Source organism: Chiroxiphia lanceolata, chromosome 26 (assembly GCF_009829145.1).
Source record: "Chiroxiphia lanceolata isolate bChiLan1 chromosome 26, bChiLan1.pri, whole genome shotgun sequence".
Taxonomy (NCBI): Eukaryota; Metazoa; Chordata; class Aves; order Passeriformes; family Pipridae; genus Chiroxiphia; species Chiroxiphia lanceolata.
Genome location: NC_045662.1, coordinates 1,817,976 through 1,834,633, shown reverse-complemented (window position 1 = coordinate 1,834,633; position 16,658 = coordinate 1,817,976). Strand labels below are relative to the sequence as shown.

The following is a 16,658-nucleotide window of genomic DNA, read 5'->3' as shown; positions in this document are numbered from 1 at the left end:
CCTCAAAACTTCTGAGATTACATAAATACAATTCATATTGCATTCATCTTTTGTCCATGCACTTTAATTAAAAGGGAAGTGGATGAATTTTCTGGGTTTTGTTATGTCACTTTTGGTTCTAGATGTTTATCTGAACTGGGGCTCCCTGTTTAGTTCTGTGAATCCCAAAGTTATCCCACGTTACACTTGCCAGTCAGAAACGTTTGTTTCCTGTAGTCAGGCTGTTGTGGTGTTGTCCAACAAGAACTTCCCACTGCAGGACTGTCCCCTGGGATGGCTTCCTTCATCCTAACTTCCCACTGTGGATGGAATCCTGTGGTGAGGGTGCTGAGCTGCCTCTGGGTGGGATCTGGAACAGCCTAAAATTCACACTTGCCAATTGCTGGTGGTAAAAATGTGCTGTTGTGGTACAGAGTGGCTCATTCTCAGCAAAATTCCAGAAGCAGAGTCGTTCTGTACCCACTGGAGCAGCTGCCTTGTGGTGTAACTCTTGTTAAGGAGAAGAGCTGAGCCACTTGGGGAAGAAAGAAACATCTGCATCTTTTATTTAATTGGAGATGTGCTGAGTGGAGCATCAGGCAGGGAGTGCTGTCAACTGTGACCACACCAGTGCTGGATCCTGGTTCAGACATGCTCATAACGAATTCAGCAGAGTCATTCCTCTGCTCATCTCTCCTCCTGATGTTTTTCATGTTGTTTTTCCCCACAAACAACTTGTGTTATATTTGGAAATGGTGCTTCAACTCGCTAACAGGCACTGAATGTGAAAAAGCAGAAGAGGGGGTTGCCAGTTGACAGGGATCTTTTTTATTTTGGGAAGTGTGGCTTGGGGAGCCACTTTTCCATAGAGACATGTGATGGTTGTGCTGTGACAAGTGAGAAAATGGTGACTGTAGCTGTTTTATCTTTGGGGGAACACGTGGAGTTGATAATCCAGAATTTTGTGGTTTGCTGGTAAAATGAAACTAGAAGAGATGTGGTTAAAAACACTGGCTGACCTTCGTGTGAAGTCCTGTGCTAAATGAGCCCGAGGATTGTGAATAAATCAGGAGTTACATAAGTCGGAAGGGGAATGAGAGGGCTGAGTGAAATCTGAATTCAAATACTCTAATGATTTCTCTTGGAATGAGTATTTCCCAATATATTAAAGGAGTATTATGAAAAGCCATGAGACTGACGTGCAGAAGTGGTATAATTTGAATCACACAGTTGAAAATATTTTTATAAGCTCTTCAGCTTTTCCCTGTCAATTTTTTTTGACAAGTCTTGTTTAAAAAAAAATAATTGTGCTGAAAACTTCTGGATTTTTTTTTTCTTTTGGACTTCTATGTTTAATATGAGGTAATAGTATTTGAGAGATATGTCTGGAAGACTAAAACTAGTAGTTTAATCTCATTTAATTAGATGTGGGGAAGCTGAATAGGTTACCCTGCTGTTTCCTTGGTCATAGCAGGGGTTGGGGAGGGTTTGAGGAGTTCAGAGAGGGCAGTGGGAAGGTTTGATGTTTACTGACCATGTGGAAGGGACTCAGAGGAAGGATTGCCCAGCTTTGGAGTTCAGGTCCAGCTCGTCCTTAGCCAGTTTTAATAACTGTAATTGTTCAACACACTTTTGTAGATTTACCTCTTTAAAGTTCTCTCTTAAGGAAGTGTTCTTGCCTCACTGCAGCTCCTTTAAAAACAGCTCCAGCACCTCTACAGGAAGCAGTTAAGTTTCCCTATAGCAAAAACTGTGTCCTGTATTAATTTGATGGATTTAAAAGCATTGATTTAATTCACATTCCCACAGTATTCCCAAGGCTGAGATTATCCTGATCTTTTGTGGTATTTCTGAGAGGTGAATCACAATCTGGTATTTTGCAGTGGCAACAGATGAAAAGGTTTTGTCATGGCTGGGCTGCTCTTCAGTGTTTCTGTTGTGAATCAAATAACTCAGGTAACGTGGGGATTTAGTGTAGAACTGGAACTGGGCCTTAAAACCTCTGGGATAGTTTGTCCCTCAGGGACTGAGGCAGCTCATTCAGCACTTGAGTATGATGGAAATGTTGAGTTGGAGGGTGGGTGGTGCTGGGCCTGGGGTTGTCTGCAGTGCTCAGGAAACAGGAGCAGCAGGTGGTTGTGTTTGGAGAAGGGACATCCCTTCAGGGGCAGGTCCTTGTGGTGGCAGCAGCTTTCCCTGCAGCCTTTGGTCCTAAAGAAATGCCTTCTGTGATTCCTTTTCCTGTTCAGTAATACCTCCCTCCGTGTTTGCTTGTGTTTTTAGTAAAATTTTGGCGTTGTTTCAGCATAACTGTTCCGGAAGGGGTTGGATCTTCCCGGGGAGCAGCTCTGCTGATGTAATGCTGGGAGGAGAGGGCAGGGCTGTGTCTTGGGAGCTCTCTGAGCCATGTGGAGCTGGGAACCCTTCCTGCACCCTTGTCCCCTTCCAGTCAGGCTGAAAGCAGTAACCCTGCAGAGATTATCAGGGCAGTGCTGTTCCTGTTGATCAAGGTGTGCTGCAAACTGATTGTATTAAGTGTACCAGTGACACAGGGAGCCTCAGTTACAAGTGTTTCGGGTTTAGTTTATCCTTTTGTGGTAGGTAGCAAAGACAGCTTATCAAATCTGTTAGAAAATGCCAAAATTCAGTTCCTCCATCAAACTGTATTTTTGTTGCATGATTTTCAGTTAAAAAAAACCCACAACACACAAGTGGATTTCTGCTCTGACTTGCAAATTCTCTGCTGATAAATATAGTCAGCTCTCCCCCCCTCCAGTATCACTGTGGTGCAGTTCTTCCTTGGCACATTCTTCACTAAATCTGTTCAGACAAGGGAAAACATTCCCTCCTGGTCCAAGGGATGAGCACAGTGAAAGAGCAGAAGCGTCTGACAAGTGCTGGGAGCTGCAGAGAGCAGAGAGCTGCAGGTGAAGCAGTGATCCCATGGCTCAGGCAGGAAATATCTGCTCCCTGGCAGCCCTGGGGGATCCTCATCCGTGACAGGGCGCTCCGGGTCCCTTTCCAAGCCTGTGCCAGGTGGCCGCGGGCACCACACGCTGTGTTTGCTGCTTCCAGGTTCCTCAGCCTGTGGGGAGCAATAAACAGAGCTTTGACCACTCAGGCAACTGAGATCAGTCACAAATGTGATCCCTTGGCAGCTGCAGCTTGGAGAAAAGAGCTCGGGGTTTGAATTGCAAGGCTGGGATCCTGGTGCTGTCACCGCTCGCCAAATGGCCCCGACTCGGGTGTTAATGTGCTTCCCATTTGTTGGATCCTCTGATCCCGGGAAGCAGACGGTGGATGTGTGTCAGGCCTGTGAACATGGAACAATGAGCATCTGAGGGGTGTTAGGTTTCTTTCTGGGTTCTGGAGCTTTGTAATAAATACAAGAAAATACAGAAGAGGCAGAAAAAATATCGAACAGTGCCTTTATTCATGAGGTGTGGAAGGGCTTGGCAGCCCTACCCAAGGAATAGCTCTGAATACAGTCTTATCTTCTTGTATCTTAACATGTCCTCCCAGGAACCTCAAATCTGGCATGGGTGAACATTTCCATGCTTGTTTTTGCAACATAAATCATTGCAGTGGTTGTAAGAGTGGTATTTTCCTGTGAGTGAGCTTGAAAAACCTGGGTGCTGTGGCTTTGAAAGCTGCTATCATCACGCCCATCTTCATTGCTCTGTCAAAACCCATGGCACCACAGACCTAAAGGGAGGTTTGCTTAATGCCTCAGTGTCCTCTGGGGGAAGCAGTTGCCCCTTGTCTGCTTTTGAATGTGCAAGATCCTTCCTTTGATTGCAGGTGGTGAGTTTATGGGTTGTTTGAGTGGGTGTAGCCAGTGAAATCCTTGTGCTTTCAGTGACACGTGTTATTGTGACACACGACCTTCTCTTGGCTTAGAACGAGCCTTTATGGCCCTTTGTGCTGGGTAATGGCAAAGCAGTTTTATTAAACTGTGAGAGATGAGTGGGGGGAGTGGTTGTGACCATGCACAACCTGCCTCACTCCTGCAGCACAGCCTCAGATCAGCCCAGACCCTTCAGCCCTCTCCACTTATTGAGAAAATACAGACAGCAACTCTTATCTCTAATTTCTGGTCTAAATCATCCCAGAATTGTGTTCTTGCTCCAACATCCTCTGTGTTTTTCTTCAATCCGTTGCTCAGTATTTGAATTAGGGATGTTTTTTGTCCCAGAGTCCACTATGTGCCTTCTCTTGTGTGTCTCAGAAGTTTGGAGCTCCCATTGGAAGTTTTCCATGTGATTGGGGTGTTTACAACTTGTCTTTCTCTCCTCTTTTCTCCCCTGCTTAGTAAGGATTAAATTCACAGGGCAGTTTTTGTGTTGTTGGAAAACACTTTCTCTTCTCTGGGACTCGATGTTTGTCACTGAGGATGATGGACACTTCAGACTTTGTTTGAATCTCTTGATTGTTTTGACCCCTTCCAGAAATCTGACACAAACAGGATGAGCTCACAAATCTAATTCCCAAAGGACACCAGGATTAAAGGTTGCCCTTGTTTGTTCTTTGCTTCTCGCAGCAGTTGGAATGAGTTTGATAATGTGGTGTCATTTTTAGCCAGTGCTGAGCACCCCAGGCTTGTGCACCAGTGAAAATTGAGGGGATTTTCTCCCCTCTCTCTTATTGATGCACTGAATGAGGAGTTTGAATTTCCAGTGTGAGAGCTCTTGGGCTGTCACAGACTCACAGGGAACCCAGCACTACCAAGGCTGCCACTAACCCATGTCCCCAAGTGCCACATCCACACAGCTTTTAAATCCCTCCAGGGATGATGATTCCACCACTACCCTGAGCAGTCTGTTCCAATGCTTTACAACCCTTTCAGTGAAGAAATTTCCCCTGATACCCAACCTAAACCTCCCCTGGGCACAGCTTGGGGCTGTTTCCTCTTATCCTGTCACTTGTTCCCTGTGAGAAGAGCCCAAACCCCCCCGGCTGCATCAAAACAGACCCAGGAGTGTTGAGAGCTTGGAAAATCCTCGTCTTTGAAAATGAAACTCGTCCCTATCTCACACTTCTCAGACAGTGTAGCTGAAGGTGAGGGCCCAGAATGTATGGATCCATTCCTGGTGTTGATCTCTGACTCCAGGTTCCTGTTGCCCTTCCGGAGCCTGCAGTGGGGTTTGTGGTGACTGAACAAACCAGCCCTTACCCACCAGAGCAAACCCAGTGATGTGATCCTAAAACTGCCCTGTGCTGCCTGCACAAAGCTGTCTTTCCACTGTATCAGTCCCTTTCCAGGAGCAATTAAAACCCCCTGGAAGGTTGTGTCTTGTTGTGGTTTTGATTATAGCATAAAGATAAGGAACAAGGAGAAATCCTCTGTGCCCAACGAGACCACGTCCCTCTGTCTGTTGTCTGTGTCCTCTGGAGATGCTTAGATTGTGAAATTCTCCTCCAGTGAAGAGTGTGATATCAATCAGTCCTCTAGGATTAAATCCCACAAAGCTTGTACCTGGGGGGAATTTCTATGAAGATGTTGACACAGCAGGCAGGATTCAGGCTGTTCTCTTATCTCAGTGGTGCTTCCACACTGTGCATGAGGGATGCACTGAAAGAGGTTTGACTGAATTATGTGAACAATTTTGGGGATTCATCTTCTTTTTAGTGGGAACATCCTGTTATTTCTGAATGTCTGTTTAACAGAGAAACTTATCTGTTATGATAGGACAAGGGTAGAGGTTTTAAACTAAAAAAAAAGGATGAAGTTACATTAGATATTGGGAAGAAATTGTTCCCTGTGAGGGTGGGGAGGCCCTGGCACAGGTTGCCCAGAGAAGCTGTGGCTGCCCCTGGATCCCTGGAAGTGTCCAAGGCCAGGCTGGATGGGACTTGGAGCAACCTGGGCTGATGGAAGGTGTCCCTGTCCATGGCAGGGGGTGGCACGGGGTGGTTTTTAAGGTCCCTTCCAACTCAAACATTTCTAGAATTCTGTTCCCCATGCTGCTGCTGCTGGAGGGAGGAGTTCTCCTGAATCTGCAGATTGTCAATGAAAATTCTTTTCTGTTTTGACTGTTTAAAACCAAGATGAAATGTGTGCTGATATTGACAGTGCTGGTGTTTCTGGGTGGTCTCAGGTGGGAGGTCCAGCATTCCCATTCCAAAGAGCAGCATCCAGCCCATGTCCAGAGCCAGAGTGTGGCCCTGAACCCACAGTCCTCTGTGTGCAGTGGGACTTGTGTCTGACACCACATCCCTGCAGCGTTAGGATTAACTCTTTTCCCAAGATTTATTAATTTGTAGCACTGAGGGTGAAGTATTTGCTCATATCCAATCACTTTGTGGAATGAAAAAGGTGGGAATTTTGAGAAGCCTGCCCGGGCAGGTGCTCCCTGCCCCTGCAGGGCTCTGGGAAGGGGGTTGTTCTTGGGGTCTGTTTGGGACTGAGCAATTTTTCACAAGCTGGGAGGAAGGTTTCCCCTTTTCCTGGGGAAGAGGAAAGCAAAAGGAGACACAGCTGCTCAGTTTGGGAGTCTCATTTCATTTCTGAATCCAGGGAATCATTACAAACCTAATTTACTTTGAGATTGGATTTTCTAAGGTGCGACTCTTGTGTGAGCTCTTTGTTTTTCTCATCCCTCTGGAGGTTCCTGCTCTGTCCTTTCCCCAGAGGTTTTCCCTGTGTGTGGAAGTGTTTTATGCAATAACCCTCTCTGGTTTGGGGTCTGTGCACAGTGACCAGTCTGTGAAGGAGTCTGTGACCTGCTCCAGAAAGAAGATCAATGTTTTGGGGTGCAGGGGGCTGGGACACAACTGTGTGTTCTGCAGGATTTATCCCATGGGGGATTAGGTGTCCGTGTGGCATTGATTGCAGCCCTGTGGTGTGGCAGGAAATGTGGGAATTCTGGGCTTTTCTTGAAAGCTTATTTTCCCTTCAGAGTGTGTTGATGTACCCAAGTCAGCAGGAACCCCAAACCTGGGAGGCCCCTGGCGTCCAAGAGCCACATTTACGTGCTGGGAAAGACCCTGTTGGCATGCCCAGCAGTAGGATAAATTTTCTTGAGGAAGTTCTTTCAAAGGAGAGCTTAAAGAGCTAAAGGAAAAAGTCCCATTTCCCCCTTTGGCTGCTGTCCATGTTCCCTCTGGCAGCCAGGAGGGTGAGAGGTGGCCCTGAGCATGTCCCTGTCCCTCTTCCACCGTGGCTTTCCTTGGACACAGAGCGGTGCCAGATCCAGGGGGTCAGTGTGGGGTTGGCACTGCTGCTGTGCCATGTTTGGACATGGTGCTTGTCCCCTGGATGTCACCCCATGGTGTCTCATTTGTAAGGAAAGGATGATTCAGTTAAAAACGAAGGCATCGCTTTTCGCATGGAATATCCTCCTCTCACCTGCAACCAGAGCTCCTTTGGGCACAGAACATTCACAATTCCTTAAGATCCCAGTTTGTTTCCTTTTTAAACTGCCTGATTCCATGTGCCTCGTGCCCCTCTGGGACGGGGCTGTCACCAGGAGCTCGGCCTCTCCCAAAACACCCAAAAGGAGCCGCTCCGAGTGTTCCCAGAGCACGGTCGTGGGGTGGAGGGGTGAGCAAGAAACCTCCTGTTGGTTTGAATTTTTTTTAACCCATCCTCCCTGCCAAACGGCCTATTTTCTGCCCCTCATGGTTTCTGCCTAACAAATGGTGTTTCTTTTTTACAGCGTTATGATCCTGGACTTGTTGTGGTGATGGTAAACTTAGCAGTGGTAATTTTTTATTTTCAGACTGAATTACTCCTTTTGTCATCAGTGCACCAATGTTAGGCTTACTTTCTCTGTTGTAGCCATCATCCTTCTGCTTGGTCTTTCATTTTCCTTTCCTTTCCTTTCTTTATGCACACTTGTCTGATCCTTGTTCATTAAAGGGTATTGCTAAGAAGGGATGTTTCTGTTTGTGTTAGAACTGCCAAAATCAGTTTAAACATAAATTTCTAATACTGTCCAAACTTGATTTTTTTTTTCTCCCCCCAACACGATGGGCACTAGCACTTGCTACTGCAATTTCCAAATAGATTTTTGAATTAAAAAACAAAACAAAACAAAAAAACACCAAAACTTTGACTGCCTTAGAAGGCAAAAGTACTGATGCATTGTTTGTACACAGGGGTTTACCAGGGCAATGAGGCTGCATCCAAGGATGTCCATTGCTGGAGAAACAAAGAAACAAACAACCAAACAACCAAACAACCAAACAAAAATAAAACCAAACCAAAAAAAGCTTGGAAAAACAATTTAAATAATAAATTGTTGGCACCTGGTGCCAGCCATTCCATTTGGGTTCACCACTTACCAGTAAATCCCTGGCTGAGACGTTATGAAAGTGATATTGCACTTAGGAAGTCATTTTTATAACCTGTCTTTGATTTGGTCCTTTTGCTAAAAATTGCAGTCACTGCTTACTGTATTATACCATTGGGCATGAGAGAAACCCTGACAAACCTTGGTACCCAAAACAAGGCTCAATCCAAAGTGTTTTGGATCAACATGGTCGCTGGTTTTGGACCTGATGGATACCTGCCTGTCAAATTCCTGGGTGTATCAGCAAATCCATAGAGCAACTAATTAAATGGATTTATTTGACTTATTTCTGAATAAAAACCATGCCTCTGTACTTTAAGGTTCAAAAGCCCCTCTGGGGCTGTGGCTTTGGCAGGAATTAGAGCTGATGCTGGCAAAGAGTTCCCACCTCACCAGGTTTTCTGAGGCATTTTTAAAGACTTGGACCTTTTGCACATGGAATCTTTTTGGCACGATTCAAACCTGTGGATCTTTTAGCCCAAAGGTATAATACCTGTGTATGTGTGTATAACAAAACAGTTGTTTACACCAAACAAGAGCAATAATAAGGGAAGTAAACATTCTGTTTTTTCACTAAAGGTATGCACCGGAGAAGGTAAGTACTTTGTTCAGTGGGTTACATCACAACCAACAGTGCCAGTTGTGATGTAAAAATCAAACATAATAATAATAATTTAAAATAATAAAAAAAAAAAAAGCTGTGGTAGTAAAGTGCTTGTCTGCCCCATTTTGCTTTGTTTGGCTGGTTATGAGTGGATTAAAGATATGTTTGTTTTTTTTTTTTTTAAAGAAAAATAAAAAAAAATCTCCAGCATAGTTTGATTAGTTCAAAGTCAATTTTCTTCGCAACTAGTCCTTTTCACAGCTTACAGGTGACACAGGAGTGCCAGAGCATCTCCTGGGGGGCAGGTGTCACCCACCTGGCCATGGCTGAAGGAAGTTGGGCATTCCTTGCTCCTGGGGAGGGACAAAAGCTGGTGGGAGGGAGGCTTCCACACCCTTTACAGGGAAGTCCTAAGTGATTATTCATGAGCTAGAGCAACAAAATGTGTTTAACAGCCTCTTCCCTCCTGTGGGAGGATGAGGAGCACGTCTGGCCCCATGTGGAAGCCGTGAGGGACACGGGGGAACATGAACCACAAGAACATTTTACGTGGCCAGTTCTTGTTGAGAAAAGCCCTTTGTGAGTGCTGGGGGTGCAGGTTTGGCTGTAAGCTGTGAGAATGGCTCGTGTTTGGTTCACTGTAGCTTTCTGGTCTCTGCACTCCAAGGCAAGATCTCTAACCACCCAAACCCAATGTGTACCCGAGCTGCGGTGCCGGGCTGCTCCTGATGCCCCTCTGTGTGTTCCTCTTCCAGGGAGGACAGATCCCATCCCTATCGTCGTCAAGTATGATGTCATGGGCATGGGCCGCATGGAGATGGAGGTAAGGTCCCCTCCACCCACCCCCTCAGCCCTGCATGGCTCTTGGGAACGGGTGGGGAAGGCAAAATGAAAAAATTTCCAAGTGAGAATTTGGCATCAAAGCTGCAGAACAACTTGCTCTTAAATCGACACAGTAAGAAAACACTTCTCCTCAAAAAAACACTTCTCAAACGCTTCTCCTCTCTGTTTATCCACGGGGACCTGAGTTCTGGGGTCTGGATGCTCCCCAAAATCCCTGAGCTCTGTGATTTTCTCCCCCGCCAAAGCTGAGGTTGCCATTGGCATGGACAGGACCCTGCACCTCATGTGCGTTAATGACCCGTTTTGCACAGAGAAAACGAAGCACAGCATGCAGAGGTTCTGTTTCAAATCTCATGGTTTTTAAGCTGTGCATTCTGGCAGTGGGAGTGCAAAGTATTTATGGGACAAATTGCATCTCTTATCTTTTTTTTTTTTTTTTTTTTTTAAAAAAAAGCTTGACTATGCCGAGGATGCCACAGAGCGGAGGCGAGTGCTGGAGGTGGAGAAGGAAGACACCGAGGAGCTGAGGCAGAAATACAAGGTACAGAAAGGGGGGCATCAACATCAGAGTGTCCGTGGGCTGGCTGGGAAAAGATTTGTTCTGATTTCTTCTCCTTAGGCTGCAGTGTTGGTGGCAGGAATTAAGTGTTATTGGGTTCTATCATTGTTGAGATGATTTATATTTTAACAAACTGGTTATTCACTTCCTGGCATTAACCTTGGTGTTTGTTTAGCTGCTGAAGAGCTCCAGGACACCAGCAGGGCTTTTCTCTGTGTGCTTTGCTGCTGTTCTGAAAAAAAAACCAGTTTTATGGTGAGCAGGACATTTCTTCCCCTGTGCCCAGGGCTGCCAGATTTTTCTAGTGGACCTGCCACGTTGTTGGTGCAAAACCTGCAGAGGGGCTGGGAGAGAGGAGGTGTTGTCTTGGGAGTAGTGCATTATTGCATAAATCCTGCTTAATTTGGAAGGGTAGGAAACGGCTCCAGCTTGGAGAAATCGATGGGCTGTAGTTCTTTGGAAGAATTGCTCTGCCAACATTAAAAAAAAAAATAATGATTCTGTATTTCCATGGGGTTTACAAAACTTGAAGGGTTATTTTGTAAGCCAGAGGCTGATAAAAATGAGCTGTGGTGTTGGAGTTGAGTGTGACGTGCTGGAGCATTCTTGGATTAGCTGTAACCAGGTTCTCTGTGGGGACCTGGTCTTTGCTGGTCCTTTAATCCACTCGTCCTCTTCCCAGCCCATCAGGTTTTAGGAAAACCTGCTTCTTCAGTTGTCCTGAGACTGGGGAAGTACCAGCGTTGAGGAAGAGCCTGAGACATCCAAATGAAGTGTCAGAGTTGCATAAATTTTATTTCTTTGAGAAATAATGGAAGAGTAGTTTCAATTCCATTAAAATTAAACATAACCTTGGCAAATCTAAAATTCCATTTCCCCAGCTGAACAGTTAATTCTGCAGGCAGTTTGTTCAGCTACAAAAATTTATAGCCTCATTTCTTCTTTTTTTTTTTTTTGAGCCCTTGACTTGCTCAGTCAGTGAACTGCAGGTTTTTGGGTGCCCATAAGGGCTGTGAATTCCCCGTGCCTGGAATTGTTCAAGGCCGGGTTGGACAGGGCTTGTGGGATAGTGGAAGATGTCCCTGCCCATAGTAGAGGGTGGAAGTGGATGCTTTTAAGGTCCTTGGTTTTAAAGTCCATTCCAGGATTCTGAAGTTCTTGGGGTTTGCAATTCTCTTTTCAAATGCAGCTGAATTTGTGTTGCTCTGAGACTCTTTTTCTCTTCCTGCCCTTATCCAGCCCGGGCATATTCCAGGAGCTCTGGAGCAGCAGCAGCAGCCTCTCCCAACTCCAATGGGTTTTTATTATCATGCCTCATCCTTACCCCTTGCATTTTGGTATTAATCTGTGCAAAATCTCTGCAGTCCTTATTTTTGCGTTGCTCCACGGGAGGCCATTATGTAACTGTGCATCCTGATTAGCCATTCAGGGAGCCTCAAAGGAATTCGGGATAACTCTGCAGCCAAGAAGCAAACCATAAATGTTCTTTAATTCCCTCCTTTTGTATGGATTCTGATCATTCAAATGGCTGAGTTTCATTGTTCAGCCACGGGATGCTTGCTCAAAAAAACCTACCCATGGTGCAGGAAGCTTGTTCTGGGATTCAGAGGAACGTTAAACCTCAGTGTTCTGTGGATCTCACGCTGCTCTGTTTTCCTTTCTTGTCTTCCTGGGGACCTGCTTCAGGCTCAAACCTCCAGATTTGTTGATTTTTTTTTGTCTTTTTTCTTCTTAACAAGAGCATCTGGTAATAGATGGAAGCAGGAAGTTGCAATACATCTCTTTTATTTAGGAGGTGAACAGTGCTTTAAATTGAAAACAACCCCAAACATTAGCACAGGAATTTTTCAGATATTTTTTTCCCCCTCCTCAGGTGCTGAAATTTTTTACATAAATTTTGCATCATATGAAACATGCTCAGTAGTGTTCTTTTAATGCAGTTTTGATGTGGTAACTGGGAGATAAAACATATTGCCTTGAACAAGATCTGAACTGAAAAAGAAAAAAAAAATCTTGCACGGTTTATCTCTCTTAAATGTTTGCTGCTTCCTCTTGCTGGGCAAGGAAGCTTCCCATGAGAAGTTTGTATTGAAGATGGAAACACTTAAACCCTTCAGTGCTTTTTCTCTAATGTTAGGCTATTTTTTTTGTATAGTTCTTTTTATTCCAGTTGAATTGCCTGTGGGAAGTGGCTGTTTGGGATGTGCTGCTACAGTGGGCTTTGGGATGTAGTGTTTGCAGCTGGTTTTGAGTAAGAAGCAGTGCAGAAGCTTCCACCTCCTCAGAGTAAACCTTCCCCAGTGGCTGTGCAGAGTGGTGATGTTTTATTAATTCTGCTGGTGGGGCTGTAACTGAGCCAGCCTGGCCAGGGGAGGGGCTGCTTTGCCCTCAGGTTGCTGTGTCTGGGGCTCAGGTGTGTCTGAGCTGGGGCTGTGCCCTGGGGACAGGGCTGGGGAGCAGCACAGGCTCCTTCCAGCACCTGCATTTCCAGCCACTACAGCCACCTGAGGGCCTGGGACTGCCCCAGAGTCCCAGAGCTTGTGCCCCCCCAAAACCTGTAGCTAAAGAGCTCAGGATGTGACTGTTGCCAATCCAGACACCACCTCTGCCTGCAGGTTTGGTTTTCCACCTACAAAACTGCTGAATTATAAGGAAACAAATCCTGTCTGCAGCCTTCAAAGTGGTCTCCTTCCCCCTGTTCATCAGATGCAGCTCCCTGTGCCCAGTGTGATCCCTGTGTCTGGGCTCAGCCTGATGGACAGTGTTGCTCCTGGGAAGGTTTCACTGACAGGGAATCTGCTGGGGTGGGTTGGGCTCCTTGGTGTCTGAGCAGTGATTCCCAGCTGGAGCTGCATTCCTCCCTCCTGAATTCAGGCACACAAACCAAGATCAAGCAGGCAGCTGTTAGCACTCAAAATGGAGGAAGCACCAGCATTTGAAGTTCTGTTCCAAAGGCAGGAATCCTCCTTGGTTTGATGTGTGCACAAAGTGCATCTTACACGCTGCTGGTGCGTTTGTGGGTGAGCTCAAGGCTTTGAACCTCTCCTTGGAGCACAGACAGTCCCACAGGCTCTCCTGAGGCAGAGCTGCCTTCTCCTGTCAGCGCTGGAGGCCTTGTTTTAAGTCTGTTCTAGTGATACCTGTGCTCTGACAAGGTAATATTCTGTGTAAGAAATGGAGTCGGTGGCATTGCAAAGTTCTGGAATCACACCTGTGAATTTGCAAAGACTGCTCAGCTTGATAAGCTGGGCTCAGCAAGGCTAAGTGCCAGGTCCTGCTCTTGGGTCACAACAACCCCATGGAGTGCTCCAGGGTGAGGGAAGAGTGGCTGGAAAGCTGGAAAAGAATCTCAAATCCTTGGTTCAGTTTTGGGCCCCTCACGATAAGAAAGACATTGAGGGGCTGGAGTGTGTCCAGGGAAGGGAACAGAGCTGGGGAAGGGGCTGGAGCAGCAGGAGCAGCTGAGGGAGCTGGGGGGGCTCAGCCTGGAGAAAAGGAGGCTCAGGAGGGACCTTCTGGCTCTACAACCCCCTGACAGGAGGGGGGAGCCAGAGGGGGGTCAGGTTCTGGTCCCAGGGAACAAGGGACAGGAGGAGAGGGAACGGCCTCCAGCTGTGCCAGGGGAAGGTCAGGTTGGACAGCAGGAGGAATTTCTTCCTGGAAAGGGCTGTCAGGCACTGGAAGGGGCTGCCCAGGGAGTGGTGGAGTCCTCATCCCTGGAGGTGTCCAAGGAAGGACTGGACGTGGCACTGAGTGCTCTGGGCTGGGGATGAGGTGGGAATTGGGCACAGGTTGGACTCGATGATCTTGGGAAGTCTTTTCCAATCCAGTTGATTCTGTAATAAATATAACCATCAATATACTCTAAGTTTTTCTGAAACACTACTTTTCCTTGAAGGACTAACTCTTCATCTTCCAGTCTGTTTTACAGGATGTTTAACAGAAGCATTTTTTGTTAATATTTTAGGATTATGTTGATAAAGAAAAGGCCATTGCCAAGGCTTTGGAAGACCTCAGAGCAAACTTCTACTGTGAACTCTGTGACAAGCAGTATCAGAAGCATCAGGAGTTTGACAACCACATAAACTCTTATGACCACGCTCACAAACAGGTAACCAAGTGCTGATAGCACAGTTCACCAGTCTGACGTTCATCGTGGTGGTCTTGTCTGTGGTTAATACTTGGAATTTCCCTGGTGTATCTGTTTTCCTTATAGCTCCAGGAATAGGTGTTTTATGTTGCTGGGTAAGATTTTCATGCCCACCATGCCTTTAAAATTCCAAAACAACAGAGAAACCCCAAATCCCAATCCACAATTGGCATCAAGGAGCCCCAGTTCTGAGAGACCCAGGGGCAAGAATGGGCTGCTGTTAAACTGGGAATAGAACATGTGGATATGGATGGCTCCCAGTTCACTTTTAGCACAGTACAGCTTTGGGGAGTGATGATACACCACGTGTGAGTATTTTAGTACTTCAGTCTGTGTTCTGTTGAGTTACTGAAAACAGACCAGGAAATAATGGGCTGTGTCAAAGGAGCACTTCCCAAATCCTGTAACCCTCAGGAGAAGGCGGATTCAGAGTCTGTGTGGAGCTGGCTTTGTTCCCAAGGTAGGGATGTGTTCACAGGGTATTTCACATTGCACAGTAAATAATAAAAAGTTCATGTGTTAGCCTGGTCTGTTTGACCACTTAAGCTGCTAAATGAGATGTAACTGCACAGCAGACAGCAGTGTTGGGCTCAGCCAGAGCTGGAATGGCTCAGAGGAGGGTTTTGATGTTCCTAGTCATAAATTCTAACAACACAATCATTAAAATGCTGATACCTCGTGGAGGATGTGCTGCAGGGTACTAGAGCTTGCAAAATAGCAGTGAACGGCTTAAAAACAGGAATATGGCATTAGAATGTGATTTTTTTTGTGTGTGGATTAAATGTAGGATGTGAGAGTATTCCAAGTAGATTCTGTAAGGGAGTCTTAACAAGAATTCTCGTGGCAGGGCAGTTTTCTGTGACCAGGTTTGGTTTAGTGGAATTCAGAGCAGAAATGCCTTCATTCACTTTGTGTTGGGCAAAGGGCTGTTTTGGCACAGTCCTGACACCTGAGAGCTGTGAACTTCACCTGAAGGTTTCCATCAGCTTGGCTGAAACTCGAGTGCAACGACCTGCGTTTATTTAGGAGGTGGAAGGACCTGTTTGTGTCACATTCTCAGTGTGCTGATGCAGCACAATTATGTCAACTCCTGTTCAAACCCTCGGTGACTAATGGGGGACTGACGTGAGCCTGGCAAGGCCCAGAGCTGTTCTAGCACCTGGAGATGCTGTGAAGGAAGAAACAAACCTGTGGAAGCAACCACCCCTTGTTGGTATAAAAGGAGTGATCAGCAGGAGTGACCTGAGAGAAAAATGTCTTATAGACACACAGGGTGGGGACATCTCATCAGCAGGAAGAATTTAGGGGTTGCTGATTATTTTGAAAGGAATTATGTTCTTGGATAATTCCATCCATTGCAGTCACTTCAGGCAGGCTTTGGAGCAAATGAACCTCCAAACTATGGCTGCATCACCCAGCATTAATTTCCAGTTACAGAGGGATTTAGACAAAGAAGCAATCATGCTTTGCTTAGGGAAAAAATTGCTTGTCCAGCTTTGTGTCAGGCTGAAATGTGTGTGACCCTGTTGGGTCTGTGTTCAGGGAGTGAACTTGAAACTCCAGAGACATAATGAGGGTGAATTTGCATAAGTAACATCATCTCACTGCTGTGTCCAGTCTAAATTTTAAGGTACTTTAATTAAAAAAAAAAAAAGCTGTACTTTTTATATGTTGCATGTTGATGTTTCACATTTTGCCTTTTTGGACAAGAAGGCAAGGTTACAGAAAGGGGAGCACAAAGTTTTTGAGGAAAACCAGAAAGTTTTCTTCAAAGTAGGCCACTCAGTTGGCTTTCTTGGAAAGATGAGCTGCTACAGTATCTTAGATAGTTACAGCAACCTGGCTTGGTATAATGTTATCTGCAGTATTTTGTCTTCTCAGTGGTAATTTTTGAGGCAACAGAGCTCGTTTTTCCCTTTTTCTTGGCTTGATTTCCCCAGGATCATTTTTGCTTTTAAGTATTTTTAGTTCCACATCCCCTGACGTTGAAGTGTTTGCTTATCCCTCTGTGGTGCAGCGAGCCACAGGCTGTCCCTGTAAATAGATGTTCCACCCTCAGATCCCTTTCTGCTCCCCAGTTATAAAGACACTGTCTTGTATTCCAGGAAGGAACTCAGGATTATTGCCAAACAGGGATGATAGGTAAGTGTATTGATCCCAACCGGATAAATTTTGGACCCACCAAAATTGTGCCAACACCAAACAATTAAAGGGGAGGTTTATTCTATC

At 45.8% G+C, this 16,658-nt stretch overlaps 1 protein-coding gene across 5 annotated transcripts in view; it reads left to right on the top strand.

Annotated features, from left to right (window-relative positions):
* GPATCH8 (G-patch domain containing 8) overlaps positions 1–16,658 on the top strand; it is a 54,453-nt gene that overhangs the window by 25,188 nt on the left and 12,607 nt on the right. For 4 of the 5 annotated variants that reach the window (XM_032711092.1, XM_032711093.1, XM_032711094.1 and 1 more), the window contains 3 exons: positions 9,633–9,700; positions 10,175–10,261; positions 14,247–14,390. In XM_032711092.1, the coding sequence (XP_032566983.1) occupies positions 9,633–9,700; positions 10,175–10,261; positions 14,247–14,390 (299 nt within the window). Of the gene's footprint in view, positions 1–7,637; positions 7,683–9,632; positions 9,701–10,174; positions 10,262–14,246; positions 14,391–16,658 lie in introns of all 5 variants that reach the window. The other variant, XM_032711095.1, reaches the window with a different exon arrangement.